The sequence below is a fragment of the Martes martes genome (assembly GCF_963455335.1).
Source record: "Martes martes genome assembly, chromosome: 2".
Taxonomy (NCBI): domain Eukaryota; kingdom Metazoa; phylum Chordata; class Mammalia; order Carnivora; family Mustelidae; genus Martes; species Martes martes.
The window spans coordinates 107459207-107481120 of NC_137889.1; the positions used below are offsets into that span (position 1 = coordinate 107459207).

The following is a 21914-nucleotide window of genomic DNA, read 5'->3' on the forward strand; positions in this document are numbered from 1 at the left end:
ACCTGAAAATGAAAACCAGAAAGGGAACAAGTCTTGGGATCGGAAGGTCTAAGAACAAAAGCAAAATAAAATTATTTACCATAGGAAGCTGTCCCTGGGTCCAGTATTGGGCCTCAGACCCTCGAACAAGGAGGAAGGGAGCTGCCTAGAATAAAAATAATGAGCTCTTGTGACATGCCAGGCACCATTTTGGGTGTTCAACATGTATTAACTCGTTTAATCCTCTCAACAACCCTGTTGCTCCACATGGCCCACAAAGGTCATGGAAAGTTTCCCATCTCACAGCTGGTAATTGAGCTCCAAATGGGCTAGCTCTTGCCCAACCCCTAATGATCTTGACTGTTCCCCTTAGACCCAGCCGTGCCTTTTGGGTCTAGAATAGCCAGCACGTGAGCTCCATATGCAGACAGCCCTACCTTCAAATCCCAGTCATCTGCAGACCTCCACATTGCTTATTGTTACAGTGCCACCCCAAAGGCTATTATGAAGATGAAATTGGGTAATTTATGAGGAGTGAAAGCTATCTGAGAGCAGGGGTCTTGTTTTGTTCACTACCTCATCCCAGAGCCTGGAAGAGGCACGAGCGACATAAGTGTTGAGTATGTCATAGGCGGTAGGCGGTAGTGGAAGGAATGAACATGGAGATGAGGCCAGCATGGTACTCTAAATGGTAGCCCCCCTGCATTCATAGGGGAGCACAGGTTTTGGGGAGGGGATCAAGAATGCTCACTTCCAAGAAGCCAAGCTTCTTATCTGTGACTTTGGATCATTTGTTGAAAGCATTTTCTAATCCTGCATTTTTTACCCAGACTGTTCTCAAAGGCTTCCCCACTGTGTACCCCAGTACCATTATTTGGCTTCCAAGAACAACACAGCAGTCTTGTTCTGCTCTTAGCCTTCAAACCAGAGTGTAATTGAAAGCCATGAATGAAGCCCTAACCACGTGAAGGACTCTGGATTTCACTGGGGAGGGGTCACCGGAAAGCCATAAACATGAACCACCATCTCTGTCATAGGAGAGAAGTGGGCCTCAGCAGTGGCTAGGTATGGTTCTTACAAGAAAGAGTGATGAAAGAGAGAAATTAGATGGGAAGGAGGGTTTAAGGTTAAAAAGGAGGCTGGAAGGAACTGTGTAGGATGGCCTTAGGAGTTTGACACTTTTAGACCTGGGTAGTTAGTGGAGGAAGGGATATGAACCCATGGAGACTTCTCACTTGCACTTTAAGAAAATGAAACAAATATCTGTAAGGTTGGGAGATGAGCTTAGAGCTTAGATCAGCTGGGAGGCTTTTGCTGTTGACGTAGTTTCCCTACACGAGTGCGTTATTATTATATGGGACTCAAAGAGGAGTGCTGTTGAACCAAGTGTCAGCCCTGTATTTCAGTTTAAGTGTGTAACCTTTTTTTTCTTTTGTTTTCTTGATACTTGTAACTCAGCTGTACAAACCTTCTTTCTTAACATTTGATCTTTTGATTGTCAGAAAGGTTAGATGAGGTCATTGTTTTTCGGGCTAAGGTCTTTAGGAAAAGAGGATTTGGGGGCCCTGAGAATTCTGTAAGAAATTTTAAAAATTATGTGTTTTCCTTTCATTGATGATCCTGAAATTTTAAGCCTCTTCTGGGTGATGTGAGTGTTTATTGTTATCACCGATGAGATCTGAGGCATCAGTGCCAGTATGTACACTTATGTTCGTAGTATTATTTGTGGCAAAGGAAGATACAGTGCCTCCTCCAAGAACTCTGCTGTAAATTGAAGAAGAGAAGTGGGAGAAGAGAGCAGTTCCTGGCACTTGGTAAAAATGTAGGAGCTCTGAATGCAGAGGAGCGTGAGCCTCCCAGCAGTTAGTGGAATGCTCATGCTGCAGATACTTGTATTCCGTGCGTCTTGTCTTGGGGTCAGCAATGAGCTGTGGGAGTAATGGTACCTGCATAAGGAATTTTCCCATTCCAGATGTCAAAAATAATATTATGTGCTCTTTTATTGCAGGTTTTAGTCTTTTCATTGTCTTCAAGAGAATACTACAGAACTGTTAAGTGACATCTCATTAAAATTGGCACTTGATAATACTTGAGACTTGGTTAAATAAAATTAAATGAGATAGGATAGGCCTGATGTCTGGCATATAGGAAGGACTCTAAACTGTAGTTGTTACAAGGGATGGCAAACCTCTGTGGACTCAGGTTTCCGTTTGTTGTGGAGTTTTTCAAGGGATCTCTTCTCTAGGGAGCTGAGGATTTTTCTTGGCATTGTGGCTTGTGGAGAAGAAAGAGAGGGAGTGGCTAGCTTAAGGCTGTTAGGGGTTAGCCAAGAGCCCTCAGTTAAGAATCAAAGATCAGTACAGATGCAGATATGGCTAGAGATCAAGGCCAGAAGACTGCCATTTCAAGGGAGGGGACTGGAACACAATTGGGAAACATGTGTGCAGGGCCTGACCTTGAAGAAAGGAACTAAGAAGCAAGTTCTCTTTAGGGGAGATGTAGTGAGTCCCTGATGTTCAAGAGGCCTAGACAGAAGTAGCAGCTTGGTGGGGCCTGACTTTTCCTTCAGGGATCTGGGGAGAAGTTAGAGGAGAGGAGTCTTCCTTCCAGATAGTATCTTCTAGATCATGTCTAGAACTTTCTCATGGCCACAGGGCAGCAGGAAGACATAGGAACCCCACGGATTTAGGGACAGAGATTTGCTGGCCTCTCAGTGGTTTGAAGAGATAATTGGCAACCCAGAAGGACTGGGATGAGTGGGGATAGGAATCAGGGCATATGGTTTATTTTCAAATGATGCTTTAGTATTTGGGCTGCACATTAGAATCACATGGAGGCTTTCTCAAGCTTGCACTTTCTCTCTCTAAACTGAATAAATCTTAAAAAAGGGGTCTCTTGGGTGGCTCAGTCAGTTTATTTAGTGTCCGACTCTAGGTTTCAGCTCAGGTCATGATATCAGGGCTCTGAGAGCGAGCCCCTCGTTGGGCTCTGCACTCAGCAGGGTCTGTTTAAGACTTTCCCTCTCCTTCTGCCCCTTCCCTCCCACGCGGCTCTCTCTCTCTCTCAAATAAATAAATCTTAAAAAAAAAAAAAAATTGTCTTGGGTTGTTTTTAAAATGCCAGCACCTTCAGACTACATAAATCAGAGTATCTACAGATGAGGTTTGGACGTTGTTCAGTTTAAATGTTCCCCACCTGATTTTTATCCACAGCCAGATTGGAGCACAGATCTTAGAGCACCAGAATCACCAGGAAGGGGTTGTTACAATTCTGGCCCCAACCCATAGTTTCTGATTCATTGTGTTGGGAATGGAGTCTGAGAATTTGCATTTCTAACAAGCCCCCAGGTGCGGTTGATGCTGCTGCTGTGGGCCCCACAGTTGGAGAGCTGCTGTCCTAGAACCATAGGGTGTTTCAGGTGTCTTTTGAGGCTTTCATGCTTACGTGGCAGATGTCATCTGTCTGGATAGATGTTCTTGGTTTTCAAGTCATGTTTGCTGTGAACGTGACTGTGGTTTGATGGAACCAAAGGCTGCTTCTGGGTGTTAATCACACCCCTTGCTAACCCTCACCATGGGACGGTGTACAAGGTATGGAACCTCATTGAGCCCCAGTTCACCTCATCTACAAAACGGAATGGTGCTGCCAATCTCGTAAGGACTGTGAATGTGTATTAGGACTCCAGTTTGGGGAAGAACTGATATGTTATTTAAGAGGAATTTTTATAGATGTCACCACATCCATAATAGTTATTAAGGAAGGCATGGGGGAAAGAGAATACAAAAAAGTCAGTAGCATGGAATTTTTGTGAAAAGATACTTTATTATTAACTGTATCTTGAAAGGTGGTTGTCTCAACAAATAAGACCGCATTCCTTGTCCTCCTCTAACTAGATTACAAGAAAAGTTCTGGAGCCAGACAGCCTTGGAATTTGAACTCTGGCTTCACAGCTTAGCCGCTGAGTGATACTGGGCCAAGGGACTCAACCTCTCTCACTCCTTTTTTTTGCAAAACAGGATGGTGTCTACTTCAGCACGGTTATTGGATTGGTCAGAAATAATCTTGGAAAATGCAGAGTATGTGCCTGGCACGTGGTAAATGCTCAGTACATTGCATCTCTTAATTTTGCTGCATTGGGGTTTTTTGTTTGTTGGTTTGTTTGTTCGTTTTAAGGGCTTGTGTTCTTTCTGATATTTGTGGGTAGAGACTGTTATTTTTGTAAGCTCTCCCAGCTCTCAGGGATCTCATAGGGGAAATAAGACAAGTGCATTAATAATTGAGAAAGAAACAAGCTGGACTTTATGAAGTGGCCTGTGGCTGTCTAGCCATGCTTAATACTGCCTCAGCTTATTGAGCCCGTCTGAGATGGGAGTCATGCAGCTGGGATGAGAGTCTGACATCGAATGCATGGGGGCAAGCGACAGACTGCTTGCATCCTGGGTCATCTCAGTGTTGGACAGTTGAGACACACAGCAGGAGTAGATAAATACAGTCAAAAAGCACCGGGCTTATCCTGTGGAAATTGTATTAAGTATCATTGTGTTTTGTTTGCCCATTTATTTAGCAAGTAAACATGGAGTGCTGAGTCTGGGCCAGGCACTTAGGGTTGCAAAGACAAATAGGGTTTGAAATTGTCCTCAAGATACTGCTGTCCTTGTGTCTGTCCATAGGGTATTTCTGCAAGAGATGATTGCAAGAAACTAGAACATTAGGATGGGTTGCTCTCTGCAGGTGGATAGAATGTAAGTGTTGTTATAACTTGAAATCACTGGATTTGTAATTTAACGTTGTAATTGTATTTTAACGTTTAAATTTGTAATTTGACATTCATTTATTTCTACACAAATAAATTGTGACCTGCACTAAAGAACATGTTCATAAAATGGAAAATATTTCAGGAGAATTTAATTTTTTCTTTTTTGCCTATATTTTCTTTATTCAGACCTAACCATATGTCCTTTCTTTGTGTGTGTGTGTGTTTTGTTTTGTTGTTGTTTATTTGACAGAGATCACAAGTAGGCAGAGAGGCAGGCAGAGAAAGAGAGAGAGAGAGAGAGAGAGAGAGGAGAAAGCAGGCTCCCCATTGAGCAGAGAGCTGATGCGGGGCTCAATCCCAGGACCCTGGGATCATGACCTGAGCCGAAGGCAGAGGCTTTAACCCTCTGAGCCACCCAGGCGCCCCAGGAATGTCCTTTCTATCTACCATAAGATTTCCTTCATATTTTCTTGAAGTTTTATGAATTAAAGAAAGAAAAGCTGAAGTAGAAAGTATTTTAAAAGAACAAACAAAACAAGATTCCTGGGGATAACTGTTCAGAGTAGACAATTGTGGCCTTCTCACTGGAGCAGAAATACCAGTAGAGGCATTTGGGAGCAGAGAAAACGCTCCAGTCACTTGAGAAAGAGAGATAACATTGAGCTTTTTGAGACCAATGAGGCACAGTGGAGCTGAGTGCAATTTTGCCGAGCGAGAATGTGATCAGTAACAACACACTGGGAAGGATCTGTCTTCCTCTCTTTCAGGTCTGGCCCCTCCTTGCACCTCTTGCACCTCTTGCATCTCCTGGGGGAGAAGGAAACTAAATGTTACACACTCAGTCCCTTTGACACAGTCATTTGACATGTGCACTTGGCTCTCCTGGAACGCTGTCTGGAGAGCCGTGTTGTAATAGCTGTGTTTGGTCAGGGTCTACACACGTGTTGTCTCCAGTGTGCTTGGTCAGAAACTCGGATGAAGCAAGGCAGGGATCGGATTGGCTAGTGTCTTCTTACAGTGGGGGCAGGGCATGGCTGGGGGAGTTTGTCAGAGGACTTTGGATAAGAGGAGAAGGTCAGCATGAAGGCTGAAAATGCTCTTCTGGCTATGGTTTTTCCTGGTTGCATTTTAGTGTTTTTGTAATGCACTTACCTCTGGTTTACTTGAATATTTGGGGTATTTCTCGTCTAGGTTTGGATCTGCTTGCAGTTTAAAACAGTTACAGTTGATCCTTGAATAACATGGGTTTAAACTGGGGGGATCCACTTATACATGGATTTTTTTTACAGTTTTTTTTTTTTCTTCTAAAGATTTTACTTATCCATTTGACAGAGAGAGAGATCACAGGTAGGCAGAGAGGGAGGGGGAAGCAGGCTCCCCGCTGAGCAGAGAGCCTGATGTGGGGCTCGATCCCAGGACCCTGAGACCATGACCCGAGCCAAAGGCAGAGGCTTAACCCATTGAGCCACCCAGGTGCCCCCAGTTTTTGTTTTTTTTTTTAAGATTTTATTTATTTGACAGCACAAGTAGCAAGAGCAGTGGGTGGAGGGAGAGGGAGAAGCAGGCTCCCAGGGCCCCAGGGACAGCCAAAGGCAGTCACTTAACCAACTAAGCCACCCAGGTACCCCTACATTATTTTTTTTAAAGATTTTATTTCGAGAGAGAGTAAGCAGTGGAGGGCAGAGGGAAGGAGAGACTCTGGGAGACTCCATGCTGAGTGCGGAGCCTGATGTGGGGCTCAACCCCACAACTCTTAGATCATGTCCTGAGCCAAAATCAAGAGTCGGGCGCTTAACTGACTGAGCTAGCCAGGTGCCCATATTTTTTTTTTTACAGTATTGTAAATATATTTTCCTTATTAGTTTCTTAACATTTTCTTTATAGTAAGAATACAGTATATAATACATGAAGCATACAAGATATGTGTGAATTGATTGTTATCTGTAAGGCCTATGGTCAACAGTAGGCTATTAATAGTTAACTTTTGGGGGAGTCAAAATTGTATGTGGATTTTCAGCAGTACAGGGGCAGGGGTCAGCACTCCTCACCCCAAGTTGTTCAAGGGTTAGCTGTCTAAGGAAAGCATTGTGGCTTATCTGTTATATAACCAGAAATGCCCCATGATTATCACAATCAAACATGACTATAATACCTTTGAAAGTGGGTTTCTAGAGAAAAGGTGGGAAATCACCCCTCACTTCTTTATGGTTAGTTCTTTTATTCCTTGGGAATTTGGCCCATTCTAGATCTCCTTTTATCCAGCCTTCTGAGTTCAGCTTCCTGACAGGATTCTTCACGATGACCATTTTTATTTTATTTGACTTCCCTGTATGGAATCTTACAGACTTAGTTTTCTCCCCTGTATATTCTCAGTGTGATTATAAAGTCCCTAAGCAAAAGGACACTGCCCTCATTTTCTTTCTCTATCTCTGTCCCCTTCAGCTTTGGTATTAACTTGTGCCAAATGTACTTGAATTTTCTTCTCCCAACTCCTTGAGGAACAAAAAAAATCTGAGTGATTCCTACTGGAGGTAAAGAGGGGGAAAGAAAATCGGGAACCAGTCAGGTAGAAATCTAGGGGCTGGGGGGTCCTTCCTGGCTTATTCAGAGAATGATCTAGGTCAGAGGTAAAGAGGAACAAAGTGAAAATCAGTTGTGTCATTCCCCAGGGGCTCTCAGAGGAGCCAGAGCAAAAATGGAAGGTCCCTAAAGCTAGTGTCCCTGCCTGCCCCTGCCCTGCAGGCAACGTGCCCCATCAGTGATCATCACGTCTCCCTTCAACTGTTGCTCCCCCCGGGTGCCTGCCTCAGAGTAATTTAATTTCATCTCTAACTGCATCTAGAATTGGAGATTTATTTCCTTAGTTTCTGTGTCCGGATTCTCCACCAAATCCACCCCCTCCTCCGAGTTTGCAGATTGAGTCGCAGACCCAGCACAGAATGATAGTCATGGCTACAGTTTATTTCAGCAAAAGGATACAGAAGGAAAGCAGCAGAAGGAAAGGTGCAAGGGGCAAAGTCCAAGGAGAGCAGGGGCCGCTTCCAGAGTCCTTTCCCTGTGCAGTCGAACGGGACACATGCAGTTCCTCTGGCAACACGGTGTGATGGCACATGCGAAGCACCTACCAGGAACGCTCGTTGGAGACCCAGGGCCCTGGACTTTCACTGGGACTGGGCACACAAGTACCTCTGCCTGGCACACACCCAAGTCCCTGACCCCTGGAAGGCAGGCAGGCGTGCAGCAGGGACCACAGTGCATCAGCAGGTTAGGCACAGCGAGCCCCTCTCCAGGAAGGGTGGGCACTGTCTCCCGAGTCTGAGTTTCCGGGGACCAGCCAAGGGCCTTTCTGAAGACAATAGCCTCAGGCCTGCTGGCTCGCCTTTTCCCCACGGTTTCTAAATGTGCTCTTGCTTTCTTCACTCTGCATGTGTGAGAGGGGCCAATTCGTGTCACATGATTTAAGTGTTGGCAAGCTGAGCCGCGGTCGGCTGTTACTCAGGGAGAAGGCTTGCTTCGGATAGGCAGGCACTCGCTGCCTGCCTGCAGGCCTGCGTTTCTGCCAACAGGGCAAGTTCACTGCTTGCCTCTGTCCTTTTATCAAGATAACTGCCATCCCTGCCGTTGCCCAGCCGGGCTGATGAGACCTTCCTGTCCTGGCAGTGCTTCCTTGACCTGGTTCCCAGGAAGGCTCCGGGGAGCCGGCAGCCTGACTCCTGCCCGCAGGTCCCACAGGCTCAGACCTGCAGTCTCTGTAGAGAGCTGGCTCAGGGAGAAGCCAGAGGTGCTCTTGTTAATTAACTTCCGTTTTTTATAAGTGTTCTTCAGAAGTCTTGGTTCAGGGATTTGGACCTCTTTGCTATGGAGTTGTGCTCTTCTGTTACTTTTCCTCCCTGGTTTCCAGTTTGGAGTATGAGTTGCCCAGTTTCAGTAGCCTTGCATCCCGACAGTGAGTTACAACTGTCTTACTGTCCTCTCTGGGCAGGTTTGCTTCAGCTGTGACTGTGCCCTCTCCTACATACTGTTCATCCAAGGACGTTCCAGTGCAGTGGTTCTGCTGGGGCCTTTTCGGACTCCGAGGGGCATCTCAGTCGTGCTGGTGTCCTGTATTACTCATGTTTGTTGTAGGCTGCATGTCCTCTTACTTGCAGCATGAACGAAGTGCAGTGTCTACCTGTAATGTGACCCAGTGACCTTCTTTTAGCCACACTACCTGTTCCACAGTCCTTGCAAAAGCTATTGGCAGGGGCGCCTGGGTGGTTCAGTCGTTAAGCGCCTGCGTTCGGCTCAGGTCGTGATCCCAGGGTTCTGGGATCGAGCCCTGCATTGGGCTGAGCAGGGGGCCTGCTTCACCCTCTCTGACTCTCTCTGCTTATATGCCTGCTCTCACTGTCTCTCTGTCAAATAAATAAATAAAATCTTTTTTAAAAAGCTATTGGCAGGGGCACCTGGGTGGCTCAGTGGGTTAAAGCCACTGCCTTCGGCTCAGGTCATGACCCTAGTGTCCTGGAATCGAGCCCCGCATCGGGCTCTCTGCTCAGCAGGGAGCCTGCTTCCTCCCTTCTCTCTCTGCCTGCCTCTCTGCCTACTTGTGATCTGTCTGTCAAATAAATAAAATTAAAAAAAAAAAAAAAAGCTATTGGCAAATCGTGATGAAAAAGGGATTGACCTGTCACTGAATGTGGCTGAACTAAGCTGGCTCCAGGAGAACTTCGGGGCCGCTGCACTAAATGTACCCTCTGACCTTCAGCCAAGGTGGGATGGGGAGTTGCCTTCCTAAATTGGCTGGTCACCAGAGACCTACTTTCATGGGAGCCATGTCACTAAATAGCCTTTAGAGTCTTTTTTTTTTTTTTTAATTTATTTGATCGAGTGAGTGAGAATGAGCATGTGTGTGAATGGGGGAGGGGCCGAGGTGGGGAGAGAGAGAGAAAAAGAGAGTCTCTGGCAGACTCCATGTGAAGCCTACACGGGGCTTGATCTCAAGACCCTTAGATCATGACCTGACCCAAAACCAAGAGTCTGACCCCTAACTGACTGAACCCCCCAGGCGTCCCGGCCCTTGGAGTCTTTTGGCCACCATTATGAAAGTCTTGCCTATTGCTGATTTAAGGACTACAGAAGAGATGGGCCAACAGTCAAGCTGCATAGAATGCTCTAGGTTTAAGGAAAAAAGATGGTGGGTGGGGAGTTAAGTGCTCTGTGAATGGGCTTTTGAGCACTTGGAATATGGCTAGTGCAACTGAGGAACTGAATTTTTCATTTTCTTCAATTTCTGTTTATTTCGATAGCCACATGTGGCTAGTAGCTCCCTCGTGGGACAGCTGGGAAGTAGTTCTGGTGTGCCCTTCAGAGCCTTGAGTCACATCCCAGCTCTGCTGCCTGCCTGTCTTTAGTAACCTTAGGAAGTGTTTCTGAGAATTCGTCGACCGTTTAAAGCCTTCAGAGTAGTGCCTGGCGAGAAGTGTGTGTTTAGCTGAGGGTGCCTTATGATGTTTCCTCAGTATTTGGAAGAGAATGGTGGCAGAGTTCATCGGGAATGTGAAACTCTACTGTTTTTTCTAACTTTTGTGTTTCCTTTCTTTCTTTTTTTGCCCTAGGTTGCTGCAGCAACTGGCCACACAGTAGTGTTGGTGGACCAGACAGAGGACATACTGGCGAAATCTAAAAAGGGGATAGAGGAAAGCCTTAGGAAAGTGGCCAAGAAGAAGTTTGCAGAAAACCCCAAGGTAATTTGTTTCATGTGACCTCAAGACCTGTCCTCTGAACGTAACATGTTTGGTGGCCTTTGCTTGCTTTTTCAATTTGTCAAGTAAAGCTCATTTTCCCATAACTTTAGACCAATATAAATGACATATGATCACTGAACATTCTGTGAGGACTGACTACAAAACAGAAGTAAACAACTGTATTGCTGGGGAGGTTTTGAGGTAAGGGAGAAGATTTCTGCAGGTAGTGAACTCATTCTTTCTAGTGGGAATTTGGGATGGAAGAACACCTGTTTTATCATACGGATGGAAGTGAGCAAAACAGGAAGAGAATTTTGGTACTTGCAAGTTAAAAAGAGAATGATATAATAAACATTGCATTTAGGTAGAAAATCTGGACTGCTTGGGTGATGTCTTCCGCACATTTATAATGTAGTTACTGGAGAGGGAAATATAGAGAAGTGTTGTTCCCACTTCCCAGCAGCAGAGGGGGTACAAGAGCTTGAGGAACTCAGAAGGTGGGGAACTCTGGTTTACTGACCCTTTCTCATTGGACCTTCACATTTAGTTGGAATTACTACAAAAATCACACAAGTGAAATTTAAAAAAATTTTTTAAATTTACTTATTTGATAGATCACAAGTAGGCAGAGCAGCAGGCAGAAAGAGGGAGAAGCAGGCTCCCTGCTGAGCAGAGATTTCCGATGCGGGGCTCAGTCCCAGGACCCTGGGATCATGACCTGAGCTGAAGGCAGAGGCGTAATCCACTGAGCCACCCAGGTGCCCACCCAAGTGAATTTTTCCTTACCTTTGCTACCTTCTTAAAGTTGCTTGAGATTGCTCTCCTTGGGGCTTGGATGGAATTTCACTTCATATATGTGCAGAGAAGGGGGCAAGGCGGGGGGCTTTTGTTGTGTTTGTCACCTCGGGTATCACAGGAGTGTGGCTATTCCCTTTTGAAATTTTGTGTTGTAAAATAATATGTAACAAAATTTGCCATTTTAACTGGTTTTAAGGGTACAGTTGGGTGACTTTAATTACATTCACGCTATTGTCCACTCTTTACAAAACTTTTTCATCTTTCCCAGGAGAAACTCTATACCTGTTAAGCAGTAAGTCCTCATTCCCTCCTCCTCCCAACCCCTGGTAACCTCGAATCTGCTTTCTGTCTTTCTGAATTTTCCTCTCCTAGGGACCTCATGTAACTGGAGTCAGGATATTTGCCCTTTTACGACTGATTAAGTTCGTGTGGTATACTATCTTCAAGGTTCACATGGGTTGCAACGTGTGTCAGAACTTCATTCTTTTTCCTGACTGAATAGTATTCCATTGTGTGTAGACCACATTTTGTTTAGCCATTCATCTGTCAGTGACACTTGCGTTGTTCTCACCTTTTGGTCAGTGTGAATAATGCTGCAGTGAACGTTGCTGTACTGTCTGTCCAGGTCCTTCTTCAGTTCTTTCACATTTGTACTGGATGTAGAATTGCTGGGTCCTAAGACAGTCCTGTGTTTGGCTTTCAGAGGCACCACCAGACTATTTTCCATAGTGGCCGAACCATCTTCCATTCCTACAAGCAGTATAGGAAGGTTTCAGTTTCTCCGTGTCCTCGCCAGCACTTGTAGTCTTCCATTTTTTCATCACAGCCGTGATAGGAGGTGTGAAGTGGTGTCTCGCCGTGCATTTCCTTAATATGTAGTCACCTTTCAGAGACCAGAGGGGCGGGAGTGGAGTTAATTTTTACCCTCCCCCTGAAGAAATCCAAACACTAAATAGCACAGGCAGATTAACATCTCTGTCACCTGTCCCCTATATTCTCCATGACAGGGGGACCTCAGTTGGGCATGTGTGAGGGTCCAGGCAAGTGGGATTTTAAGAGCCCTGGGCTAGAGGTTGGAGTCGAGGACAGAGTGAGTCTGAACCCAGGTAATCTGCATTTTTCATGTGTTTACTCTGCAAACTTCTGCTGCTTGTCCCCTTTGGGCACAGGCTCTGGGCCCCACTCAGAGGGTTAAAAAAACAAAAACAAGGTGCTCGTACTCAAGATGCACAGCTTCGGAAAAGTGAGTCCTCAGGAGCCTGGTCTCTCGGCCTTTCTCATCTCCAGCCAGCATGTGCGTGGAGGAGGGACGCAGCCCTTCACCTTGTCTGCTTGCCACCTCATCTGCGCCTGGCCCGCACCAACCCGCATGGTGGCCACTGGCCACAAGGGGCCGGGAGCATGTGACGTGGGGCGCGTTGTGTGTGTAAGACAGAGCCCAGAATTCAAAGACTTAATAAGAGAAAAGAGTCTAAAACATCTCAGTGCTTTTTATATTGATTACATGTTGAGATGGTAGTACCCTAGATGGGTTGGGTTAAACAGAATTAACTTTACCTGTTCGCTCTTTATAATGCAGCCAGTAGAAAACTGAAAATCACCTGCCCTCTCACGGTGTATTTTTGTGGAACAGCTGTGAGAGTTGTTTTGTTGCGCCATGGTTTCGTACGCCTTTGCTGATGGTGCCCATTTTGATGCCCCAGGGACAGAGTCCGTCTTTAGATAAAATGGCAGTTGATAGAGGTGCCATCTTTGGCCCACACTAAGGCCTGTTTGTGAAAATGTGGAGTCAAGATAAGACCACGGTGGGACTGCGAGCTCTTTGTGAGCAGAGGCTGTGTTTGGCACGTGGCTGTGACCCCAGTAGCCGGCCTGTGCTGGGCGCTGATTGCGTGCAGAGTGACCGCTGAGTCTGGCACTCTGACCCTCTCTTGCCCTTATTCAGCTCTTCTCTGCCCCTGTTAGTGATGAACAGTCAGCACCACGTCTCAGACTAATGAAGGGTGCTAAGCTAAGCTTGTCCTCTTTTCCAGAAGGTCATATTTCAGGACCTGTTTCCTGCAACAGCACGTGGCAGTCTGTTCACGGTGGGCACAGAGAGAAAGCCGGCCCAGACAGGTGCTGCGAGAGGGCCGTGTGGTGACTGGGCAGAGCTGACGCTGATGAACAGCGTGAGGGTTACAGCCTGTGCACCACAGCCATCTTGACCTGCAGCTGGCAGGTTCCCAGGCTGATCCCTTGCCCCAGCATCTGCGAGTACCTGAGATGCCACCATCCCTGAGCAGACGTGTAGGGAGTTTTATTGCTTAGAATCTGGGTGCATTCAGGTTGCAAGTTCGCCTGTCCTCTCCTGCAGATCTCACATAGCGTTTTCCGGTGGGTCCAGTGAATGCTCTCTTCTCCTTCCTCCTACTGTCAGGCGGGTGACGAATTTGTGGAGAAGACCCTGAGCAGCATATCCACTAGCACGGATCCCGCATCCGTAGTCCACAGCACGGACCTGGTGGTGGAGGCCATCGTGGAGAATCTGAAGGTGAAGAACGAGCTCTTCAAGAGGCTGGACAAGTTTGCCTCTGAGTACGTGACCCGTGGGCATTCTCGTTGGGTCTGGGGGTTCTCTCCCTGGGCTCGGGCTCTTCTCCCAGGTGGGAGTCTTTTGACACCAAGCCCACTTCTCCAAGCTGTTTCCAGAAGACCTGATGGTCTTTCCCTTGTCCTCCATCCTCCCACCCCCAGTCGGCTTCCCCAGGCTTGGGCTGCCTTCATCAGATCCTTGTCCCCAAACGAGGGTGGGATTCCCCACAGTAAAGTGGGGCATCCTTTCAGGGACAGTTCTCTCTCTTGCAGTGTCTGGGCCATGGGCCCTCCCGGGCTAGAGGATGAAGAGGCTTGGGCACGTCCTCAGAGGTCTGCTGAGGAACCGCAGGGTCGTTTGTGTGTCCCCTTTTTTTTGAGTGGAACATACAGAGTGGTACAGTTGAGGGGAGTGCCTGTCTACACAAAGTTCCCTGGGCTTTCCTGTTTTGAGCTTTAACTGGATTAAGTCACAACACTTGGGAGCATTACAGGAGCACTGAGTTCTCACTGGGCGGGAGGGGAGAGTCAGCGCCACGCAGGTCAGGCATCTGGGTGCCTGGGGCTCAGGACCGGTGGTGCAACTCTCTTTCTCAGAATCCGGACCCTTTGTTTGTGTTTGACTTTTGGCAGTTGTGGCTGACTTATTCCTGCTCTCCTTGGGGCTTGTGTAGCCACACATCACCCTTCCTGGATAGAACTGAAAGTCAGAATAAGATTATAGGACGGAAGTAATCCTCAGCCAGTGAGCAGTGGCTGAAGAGGGACGCTTGCATACCCACCTGCTGGAACGTCAGCCCCCATAGCTGTATGGCCTGGTGTCTGAGAAGCCCTGCCCCTGACACAGAGGAGAGCCCTGCTGGTCACCTGTAGGTCACTGTGCTGTGAAGTATGCTCATGCTCTTCATAAGTCATGAACCCCACTGGCCCCAGGCAGTTTGGCCTTTATTGAAATATTGGTCATTCCACGGTGACAACGACAGGTCTAACTGCCCTCTCGTGCCTGTGTGAGTAATGGAAGGACTGTTTGGGGAAAGTCATGTGGCCTGGGGCCTGGGGCCATGTCCCCACCTCTTCGCTCTCTGTCCTCGGACAGTCATGAAGTCTTTCTGGCCCTCAGTGTTTATCATCTGTAATTTGACTGAGGGGTTAGGAGTAAAACCTTTCTAAGACCTTCCCAGTTCTGACTCTCTGAAGACGAGTTTCCCTAGTGATCTGCAGAACAGGGGTAGCAGTGACCTACTGCACAGACTTGTTTAGGGTATTCATTCGATTTGGCTCAGTTTCCCCAGCACCTCCTGTGTGTCAGGCACTGCGCTGGGCTCTTCCGCTTACGTTCCTGTCACACAGATGAGCCTTATGAAAGGGCACTCCAGAGGAGGCACACCATAGATGTGACCTTGCTTCTGGCCATCAGCTGGCCATCTTTGCACTCTAGTTTTCATTTCATTTCATTTCATTTTTTTTTAAATTTTATTTTATTTTTAAAAAGATTTTATTTACTTATTTGACAGAGAGCACAGGGCAGAGCTGCAGGCAGAGGGAGAGGGGGAGGGAGAAGCAGGCTCCCCGCTGAGCAAGGAGCCCGATGTGGGACTTGATCCCCGGAGCCTGGGATCATGACCTGAGCTGAAGGGAGCCGCTTAACTGACTAAGCCACCCAGGTGCCCTCTTGTTTTCCTTTCAGGTCACCTTTATTCAACCCCTACTAAGTTTTGTGGTTGCCTTTTTAGGTAGCCTGATTGAGATATCCTTGACTGTTGATTTCTGCAATGACTCCTGTACTGGGAGAGGAGAATGTGTTCTAGTAGTGAGGTTCCCAGTAGCACCCCTGACGCGCCCTAGGAAAGAACACGACTTCCTTGGCTGCGGAAGTGCAGACGAAGAGGGGGGCCGTGGCCCACAGAGCACCCGGCTGAGTCCTTCCTCCCCCCTCCTGCTCCACCAGCGTCCCCACTGCGCCCTCTTGCCTTCTCCACACTAAGCCTTGGGGTGTTGCCAGTGATCATCGTGTTTGTGCTATCGATTTTCTGTTAGTACGTTTAAGAGGAAAGTAGTGTTTTGGGTCCCTGGGTGTCAGAAAGGGAAAAACCAAAGACCATCCAAGAGTCCAGTGTCCTAAGGAAAATGTGAGGGTGTACTTTTTTGTGGAAGGTAAGGCACCCTTGTAAATTGTGTCTGCACATTGTGTTTGTGTAGAAAGAAGGCAGTATGAGAGCTATTAGGAGCAGAGCCAGCCCAGCTGATTGGGAGAGGGGGAGGTAGAGGTCCGTGAGGAAGAGGCCTCTTTTCCCTGCTGGTAAAAGGTTCACTGAGAGCACCTTGAACTGGAGACACTGGGGACTGGGCTCTGATGTAACTTCACCCTTTAATGAAACGTGGTGTCCAGGGTGCTTCCATCTCTCCTCTCTTCAGGGATGTTGCCTTCTGTTGTTCTATAAGATGGCACCCCAGTATGAGTGTAGCAGCCCCTGCCCGTAAAGCCTTGGGGTGCCGCGGTCCGCTGCTGTGGTCACGGTGTGCAGCCTCATGGTGCCTGTGCCAGCCACACTTGTGTTTCTTCCCCCCTGACCCCTCCTCCCCGACTCACCCCTGATTGCAGGCAGATTGTAGTATTGCCTTTTCGGGTAAGCTAGAGCCCCCAAATCTGTTCAGTCATGGGCCACTTGGCCTGGGTTCTCATTAGCATTAGGTATTTTATGTTTGTGTACCCACAAGGTGGCGCTATAGGAAAGCCTAGAAGTCTTGCTTGTCTTTGTTTTAAAGATTTGCCTCTAATGCCTTTGGCACCCCACTTTATGGTGGTCTTTAAAAATTGAATTTGGATTAAGTCAATATGGATTTTTAGAAATTTATATTAGCAGACACACACAGATGGTACTGCTTTTTTAGATTTCTTTCTCTCTTTCTTTTTCTTTCTCTCTTTCCTTCTTTCTTTGAGAGTGAGTGAGGCTGGGGTAAGAGACAGAGGGAGAGAGAGAATCTTAACCCCCATGCAGGGCTCAGTCTTAACAACCCTGAGATCATGACCTGAGCTGAAATCAAGAGTTGGACGCTCAACTGGCTGAGCCACCCAGGCACCCCTGCTTTTTAAGGAGATTTTATAAGCAGAATATCTTGAGCTACATTGCTTGTAGATGAACATGTATCCTTCCTTCTCCAGATCTACCTGTGTAACCTTAAAACTATTTTTGGACCATGTTGGTTTTTCTTCTGTTTTCATTTTAATTCCCATTCAGTGGAACATGAAAGCTTTTCACTTGCGGGGGAAAGATCTTAGTTCTCTTCGAGTTTTTTGTTGACTTTGAGGGTCTGTGGCATATCCTTTTTGTCATTAATCTGTGCTCACTTGGGATTTCATTTTGTGACCGAGGCTGCTACTTAATTAACCTCAGTTTTCCCCCACATACTATAAAAATTAACAAATACAAGTAGAGATATGTTGCTCCCAAAAATAAATGGAAGATTGGTAAAGATTAACTACGCCTCTGAAACAGGTAAGTTTAAATTACCTAATTTAAAGATTCAACCTTGAAATGAAACTGGTCACTTGATTTTGGCTTCTTGTGTGAAGATCTCTCTTCCCCGACTTCCTCCAGGGGTCAGGACGGCAGATCTGGGCAGTGGGTAGTGGCCTTGTGCATTGCACCGAGGGCAGTCCTGTTTGTTGCCAAAGACGGGACTCATTCCAACACTGCACCGTCTCTCTCTCCGCAGACACACGATCTTTGTCAGCAACACCTCCTCTCTGCAGATCACAAACATAGCCAACGCCACCATGAGACAGGACCGATTCGCCGGGCTCCACTTCTTCAACCCGGTGCCCATGATGAAGCTGGTGGAGGTCGGTGGGCGTATGCTTGTGTGTGTCTGCTTGCCTCGCCATCTCCGCCAGTCCTGCTCTCAGACTCGTGCCCCTTCTGCCATCTGGGGTGGGTGGGGGCTCCAGGTGCATTTTGTTGGGTGGGTGGAAGGTGTCTTGGGCCATGGAGCCAGAAGAAGCGAGAGCCCCTGATATGTAGGGAGGCCTCAGTGCTTTGTTTCTTCACAGCCCGGTGGTCTCACCAGTGATGTCCAGGAGGGCTGCTAACTCTTGGGATGTCATTTACTTTTTTGTGCCGTATGGGGTGGGCAGTGCAGGGAGAGGCGTCTGACTGGGAAGACAGCACTGCAGACCACTGGCTCATGGAGACCACAGAGGCCAGAGCCGCACGTGTTCATACGGTCTCAGTGAGGTCAGTGTACTCCAGGCTGTGAATGGAATTTTATCAGCCTGTTTTACACAGGAGCCACTGCACCCCCTTGTCCACCGTCACTGGGGTGAATTCTGGCCCAGGTAACCGGGCCTTACTGTTGTCTCCAGATGAGGCCCATCTCCCGGTGTTTTGATCATAGCTGTTCAAGCAGCTCCCCATAGCCTGAACCTCCTGAGCACAGACCTTTGGAGGGGAGTGGGGCCCCTGGTGATCCTGTTGGGGTCACTTCCGCTTGCTTGCTTGGAGACTTGGGTACAGGGAGACAGGGAGCCGAGTCACAATAGACAATTTGCACCTGAAATGTGGCAACTTGCCTTTTTACAGGGGGCTAATTACAGGGTCTGAGGAGCAGCCGCTGTTAAAGTAGCATTTGTTCTGGGGTTGAAGAGTTATTGCCATGCGAAGTGTGGGGGATGTGAAGCCAGGCAGACCTCCGGGGGTGGGCCGGGGCTCCCTGGGAGAGTCTTGGGGTTTGCTTTCTCCCCTGGTGCCTTCTCCTGCCAGCCCTTTCAGTCCTTCATCTCGCATGCCCTTACCCCTGCATCCCCCTGCCCGAGCATTCACCTCTAATTCTCACTTTTAATGACTACTCTATGTCCTAAGTTTTCTCTCAAAGACAGCTCTGAGCTGTCTGTGGTAGGAGTTTATCTGTTCTGCTAGCACTGCTCCTCAGCTGCTCCCAGTGTGCTCTCCCGTCCGAAGGATGTTTTTGAAGAAGTTGAAGAATGAAGGGGAGGGGTGGGGGTAATAAAAGAAGCGGAGAAGACCAAAGAAGTGGGATGGAATTTTTAACCTTTCGGTGCTTAGGGACTAATCACTTTCTTAGTCACTGTGTCAGGTATGTGTTTGGAGATAAAGACACGTTGTGTACATTTCCTTCAGACTCTAATGCTGTTTTCTACTGCAGTTATGTAGTAGTGTAGGTCTCTGTCTTTGGGAAGGTAGGGTGTTGGTTGTTAAAGGCTGTGCTTAGCATATGTTACCATTTTCTAGAAAATGTTTTCTAAAAGTGCTCTTTATTCAGTTTTTATTCTTGGGTGTTCACATATGTGTCGCTGGTGGTGAGCATGAAAGTGAATCATGTCCTAAGTTGAGCTTTTCTGCTCTACTTGGGACTGGACTCACACTTATGTGTGCTTGTGTTTTTTTCCAGACTTTGTATTGGAGCTATAAACGGAATATCTGTAGCACATTGCTGTTTGTTGAATGGATGAATAAATATGCCTCCTCTTATTAAAAAATCTTTACTATTGACTCCTTTAAATCAGTAAATTACATTTGAAACTCTGTAATTAGCAGCCTTCGTCCTAGTTCAATCTGCAGGATTCTGCTGGAGACCTTTTCACACCTCTTTTGACTCACTCTCGGATTGCTGTGGGGTTGAAGGTGTTTGCAGAGCGGTTTCTGGTCCATCTCCTCCATTCCTCATCCCCATCGTCCTGGTGCTTTTGTCTGTGCTTCTCATTCACTTCCCTCAGTGTCATAACATACAGCCACACCCCAAACTGTGATCACATTAAAAGTCGGGTGGTGGTAATTCTCTCCATTTATATAGCACCTTTCATCCTGCACAGACACTAGCTCATTAAGCCACACAGCCCTCTTGCAAGACTCAGGACATGGCAGATATCATTATGCCTGTTTCATAGTAGAGAGGTGAAGCACGGGGGTTGACTGAGTTGTCTCACCTCATATAAAGGGTCTAAAGTAGAAGCCAAGCCTGTTTGCTTTGACTCCCATTGAAGTTCCTTTACTGGCATTTAAATCATATATATATATATATATATATATATATATATATATATATATATATTTTAAGTTTAAGTTTAAATTCACCTGGGTCTCTTTCCATTTGCCAAAATCTAGTTGCTGACAGGTGTGTTAACTGTGTCCTGGGGCTGGCTGCAGGTGAGGTGGTTGGTGAGACCTCCCAGAATGGCAGCGGCCTCTGTGAGCAGGGCGGCCGGCCCTTTGCTTGCTTGCAGCTCTGGGGTCCAGCGGGCTGCCAGGAGCCTTCCCCAGGTACACGGCAGGTGGTAGGCCCAGCCTGAGGCACCTGTGTGCTGGAAATGGAAACCTTCCTCTAGGATAAGACTGTTCTTGGGGCATCTGTGTGAGAGAGAGTGGAGTTTTGGGGGTGGTGAATACTCATCTCAGTGTCCAGAGATCTGTAACTTGGGCAAATCACTCTGTTTTCTGGGGACACAGTCTCTTCATCTGGACCAGAAGATGGCACTCCAGGCAGAGTACTATAAGGGCACTTGTCATACTCAGTAGACCTCCCGTTACCTCCCTGAAGTATAGTAACAGTACCGAGTAAAACAGTATCAAAGTCAACATTTCCTGAGCACTTTCTACCTCCTAGCAGCTGCCTTTAATGCTTCCCTTCCTGATCTAATCCATTGTCACCTCACCTCAGCTGCTTGAGGTGGGGAGAGTGAACTTAGTGTCATCTCAATTTCAAGAAATGTGCCCAGGGTCACAGAGCCAGTAAGTGGTGTGATGGGCATTTGAACCCAGGTCTGTCTCAGGGAGAAAGTCTGTAAAACTCTCCTACACACATACACATTTATATTTTAAGCCTTGATTTTGTACATTCTGTAGTACTTCATTATCCTTTTTTTTTTTAATTTATTTATTTGACAGACAGAGATCACAAGTGGGCAGAGAGGCAGGCAGAGAGAGAGGGAGAAGCAGGCTCCCCACCGAGCGGAGATCCCGATGTGGGGCTCGATCCCAGGACCCTGAGATCATGACCTGAGCCGAAGGCAGAGGCTTTAACCCACTGAGCCACCCAGGCGCCCCCATTATCCTTTTTTAAAAGATTTTATTTATTTGAGAGAATGCATACGAGCAGGGGGAGGATAGAGGGAGAAGTAGACTCCCTGCTGAGCAGGGAGCCTGATGTGGGGCTCGATTCCCGGACCCTGAGATCATGACCTGAACCGAAGGCAGACACTTAATGGACTGAGCCACCAGGCACCCCTAGTTCTTCACTGTCTTAATGTGGACATTTTGCTTTGTTTCTGGGTTTAGATTCTTGTATTGTGGAACTAAAACTATTTTTACCCCCTTCTGTATAGACACTTTACATCAATATTTTCTTGAATTGTTCTGTGGCAATTGTTTGCTGACTCCCTGGTCATAATCCTCTGCTTTGCATTTCCAGGTCATTAAAACACCAATGACCAGCCAGAAGACTTATGAATCTCTGATAGACTTCACCAAAGCCCTGGGAAAGCATCCTGTTTCTTGCAAGGTAGAGTATAGGTACTTGGGGAAGGGGGTGGTTTTCCTCAGAACTGACTCATTTGGGTTAGAATTCATCTGTAGAAGGACTTGAGGGTTGGGGGCACTCTCATGACAGGGCTGTCAGGGGGCTGGGAAGAGCAAGCTGGGCCTCTTCTCTAGTTTGCTGGCAGGGGAGCTGGACCCAAAGCCTTGCCCGAGGCTCTCTGGTAGATCCTTTGAGATCTGAGGAGAGCCAGGGCTTCGGGCTTCAGTTGAGGAGAAAACTTCCCTGTGGGTCTTGGCTTTTGTCTGTGGATGGGCTGCTATGTTTCCATAAATGGTTTATGTGGTCCCGTTGGCTTTAACCTCTGCTGGGCCTGGAGGAGCCATGGAGCCTGTGTGAGCGACGGCGTGGTAGACACGTGTGTCCCCAAACTGAAAACCAGCACCTCACTTTGGGAAAGAGCGCAACAGGTGGCTAGGGAAATAATGAGAGAGGGGAAGAGACCACTTCCCCAGGTGGGATTAATGAAGCTGTTTCTCAGGGAGTGTGGCATTATGGTTTTGTGTCTTGTTTTTCATTAAGAAGCAGGG

The 21914-nt window shown here is 47.3% G+C and overlaps 1 protein-coding gene across 1 annotated transcript in view; it reads left to right on the top strand.

The window, feature by feature from the left end:
- Nucleotides 1-21914, top strand: part of HADH (hydroxyacyl-CoA dehydrogenase) — a 47298-nt gene that overhangs the window by 14669 nt on the left and 10715 nt on the right. The window contains exons 2-5 of the mRNA XM_080797386.1: nt 10333-10461; nt 13679-13836; nt 17551-17677; nt 21259-21348. Of these exons, the coding sequence (XP_080653512.1) occupies nt 10333-10461; nt 13679-13836; nt 17551-17677; nt 21259-21348 (504 nt within the window). The remainder of the gene's footprint in view (nt 1-10332; nt 10462-13678; nt 13837-17550; nt 17678-21258; nt 21349-21914) is intronic.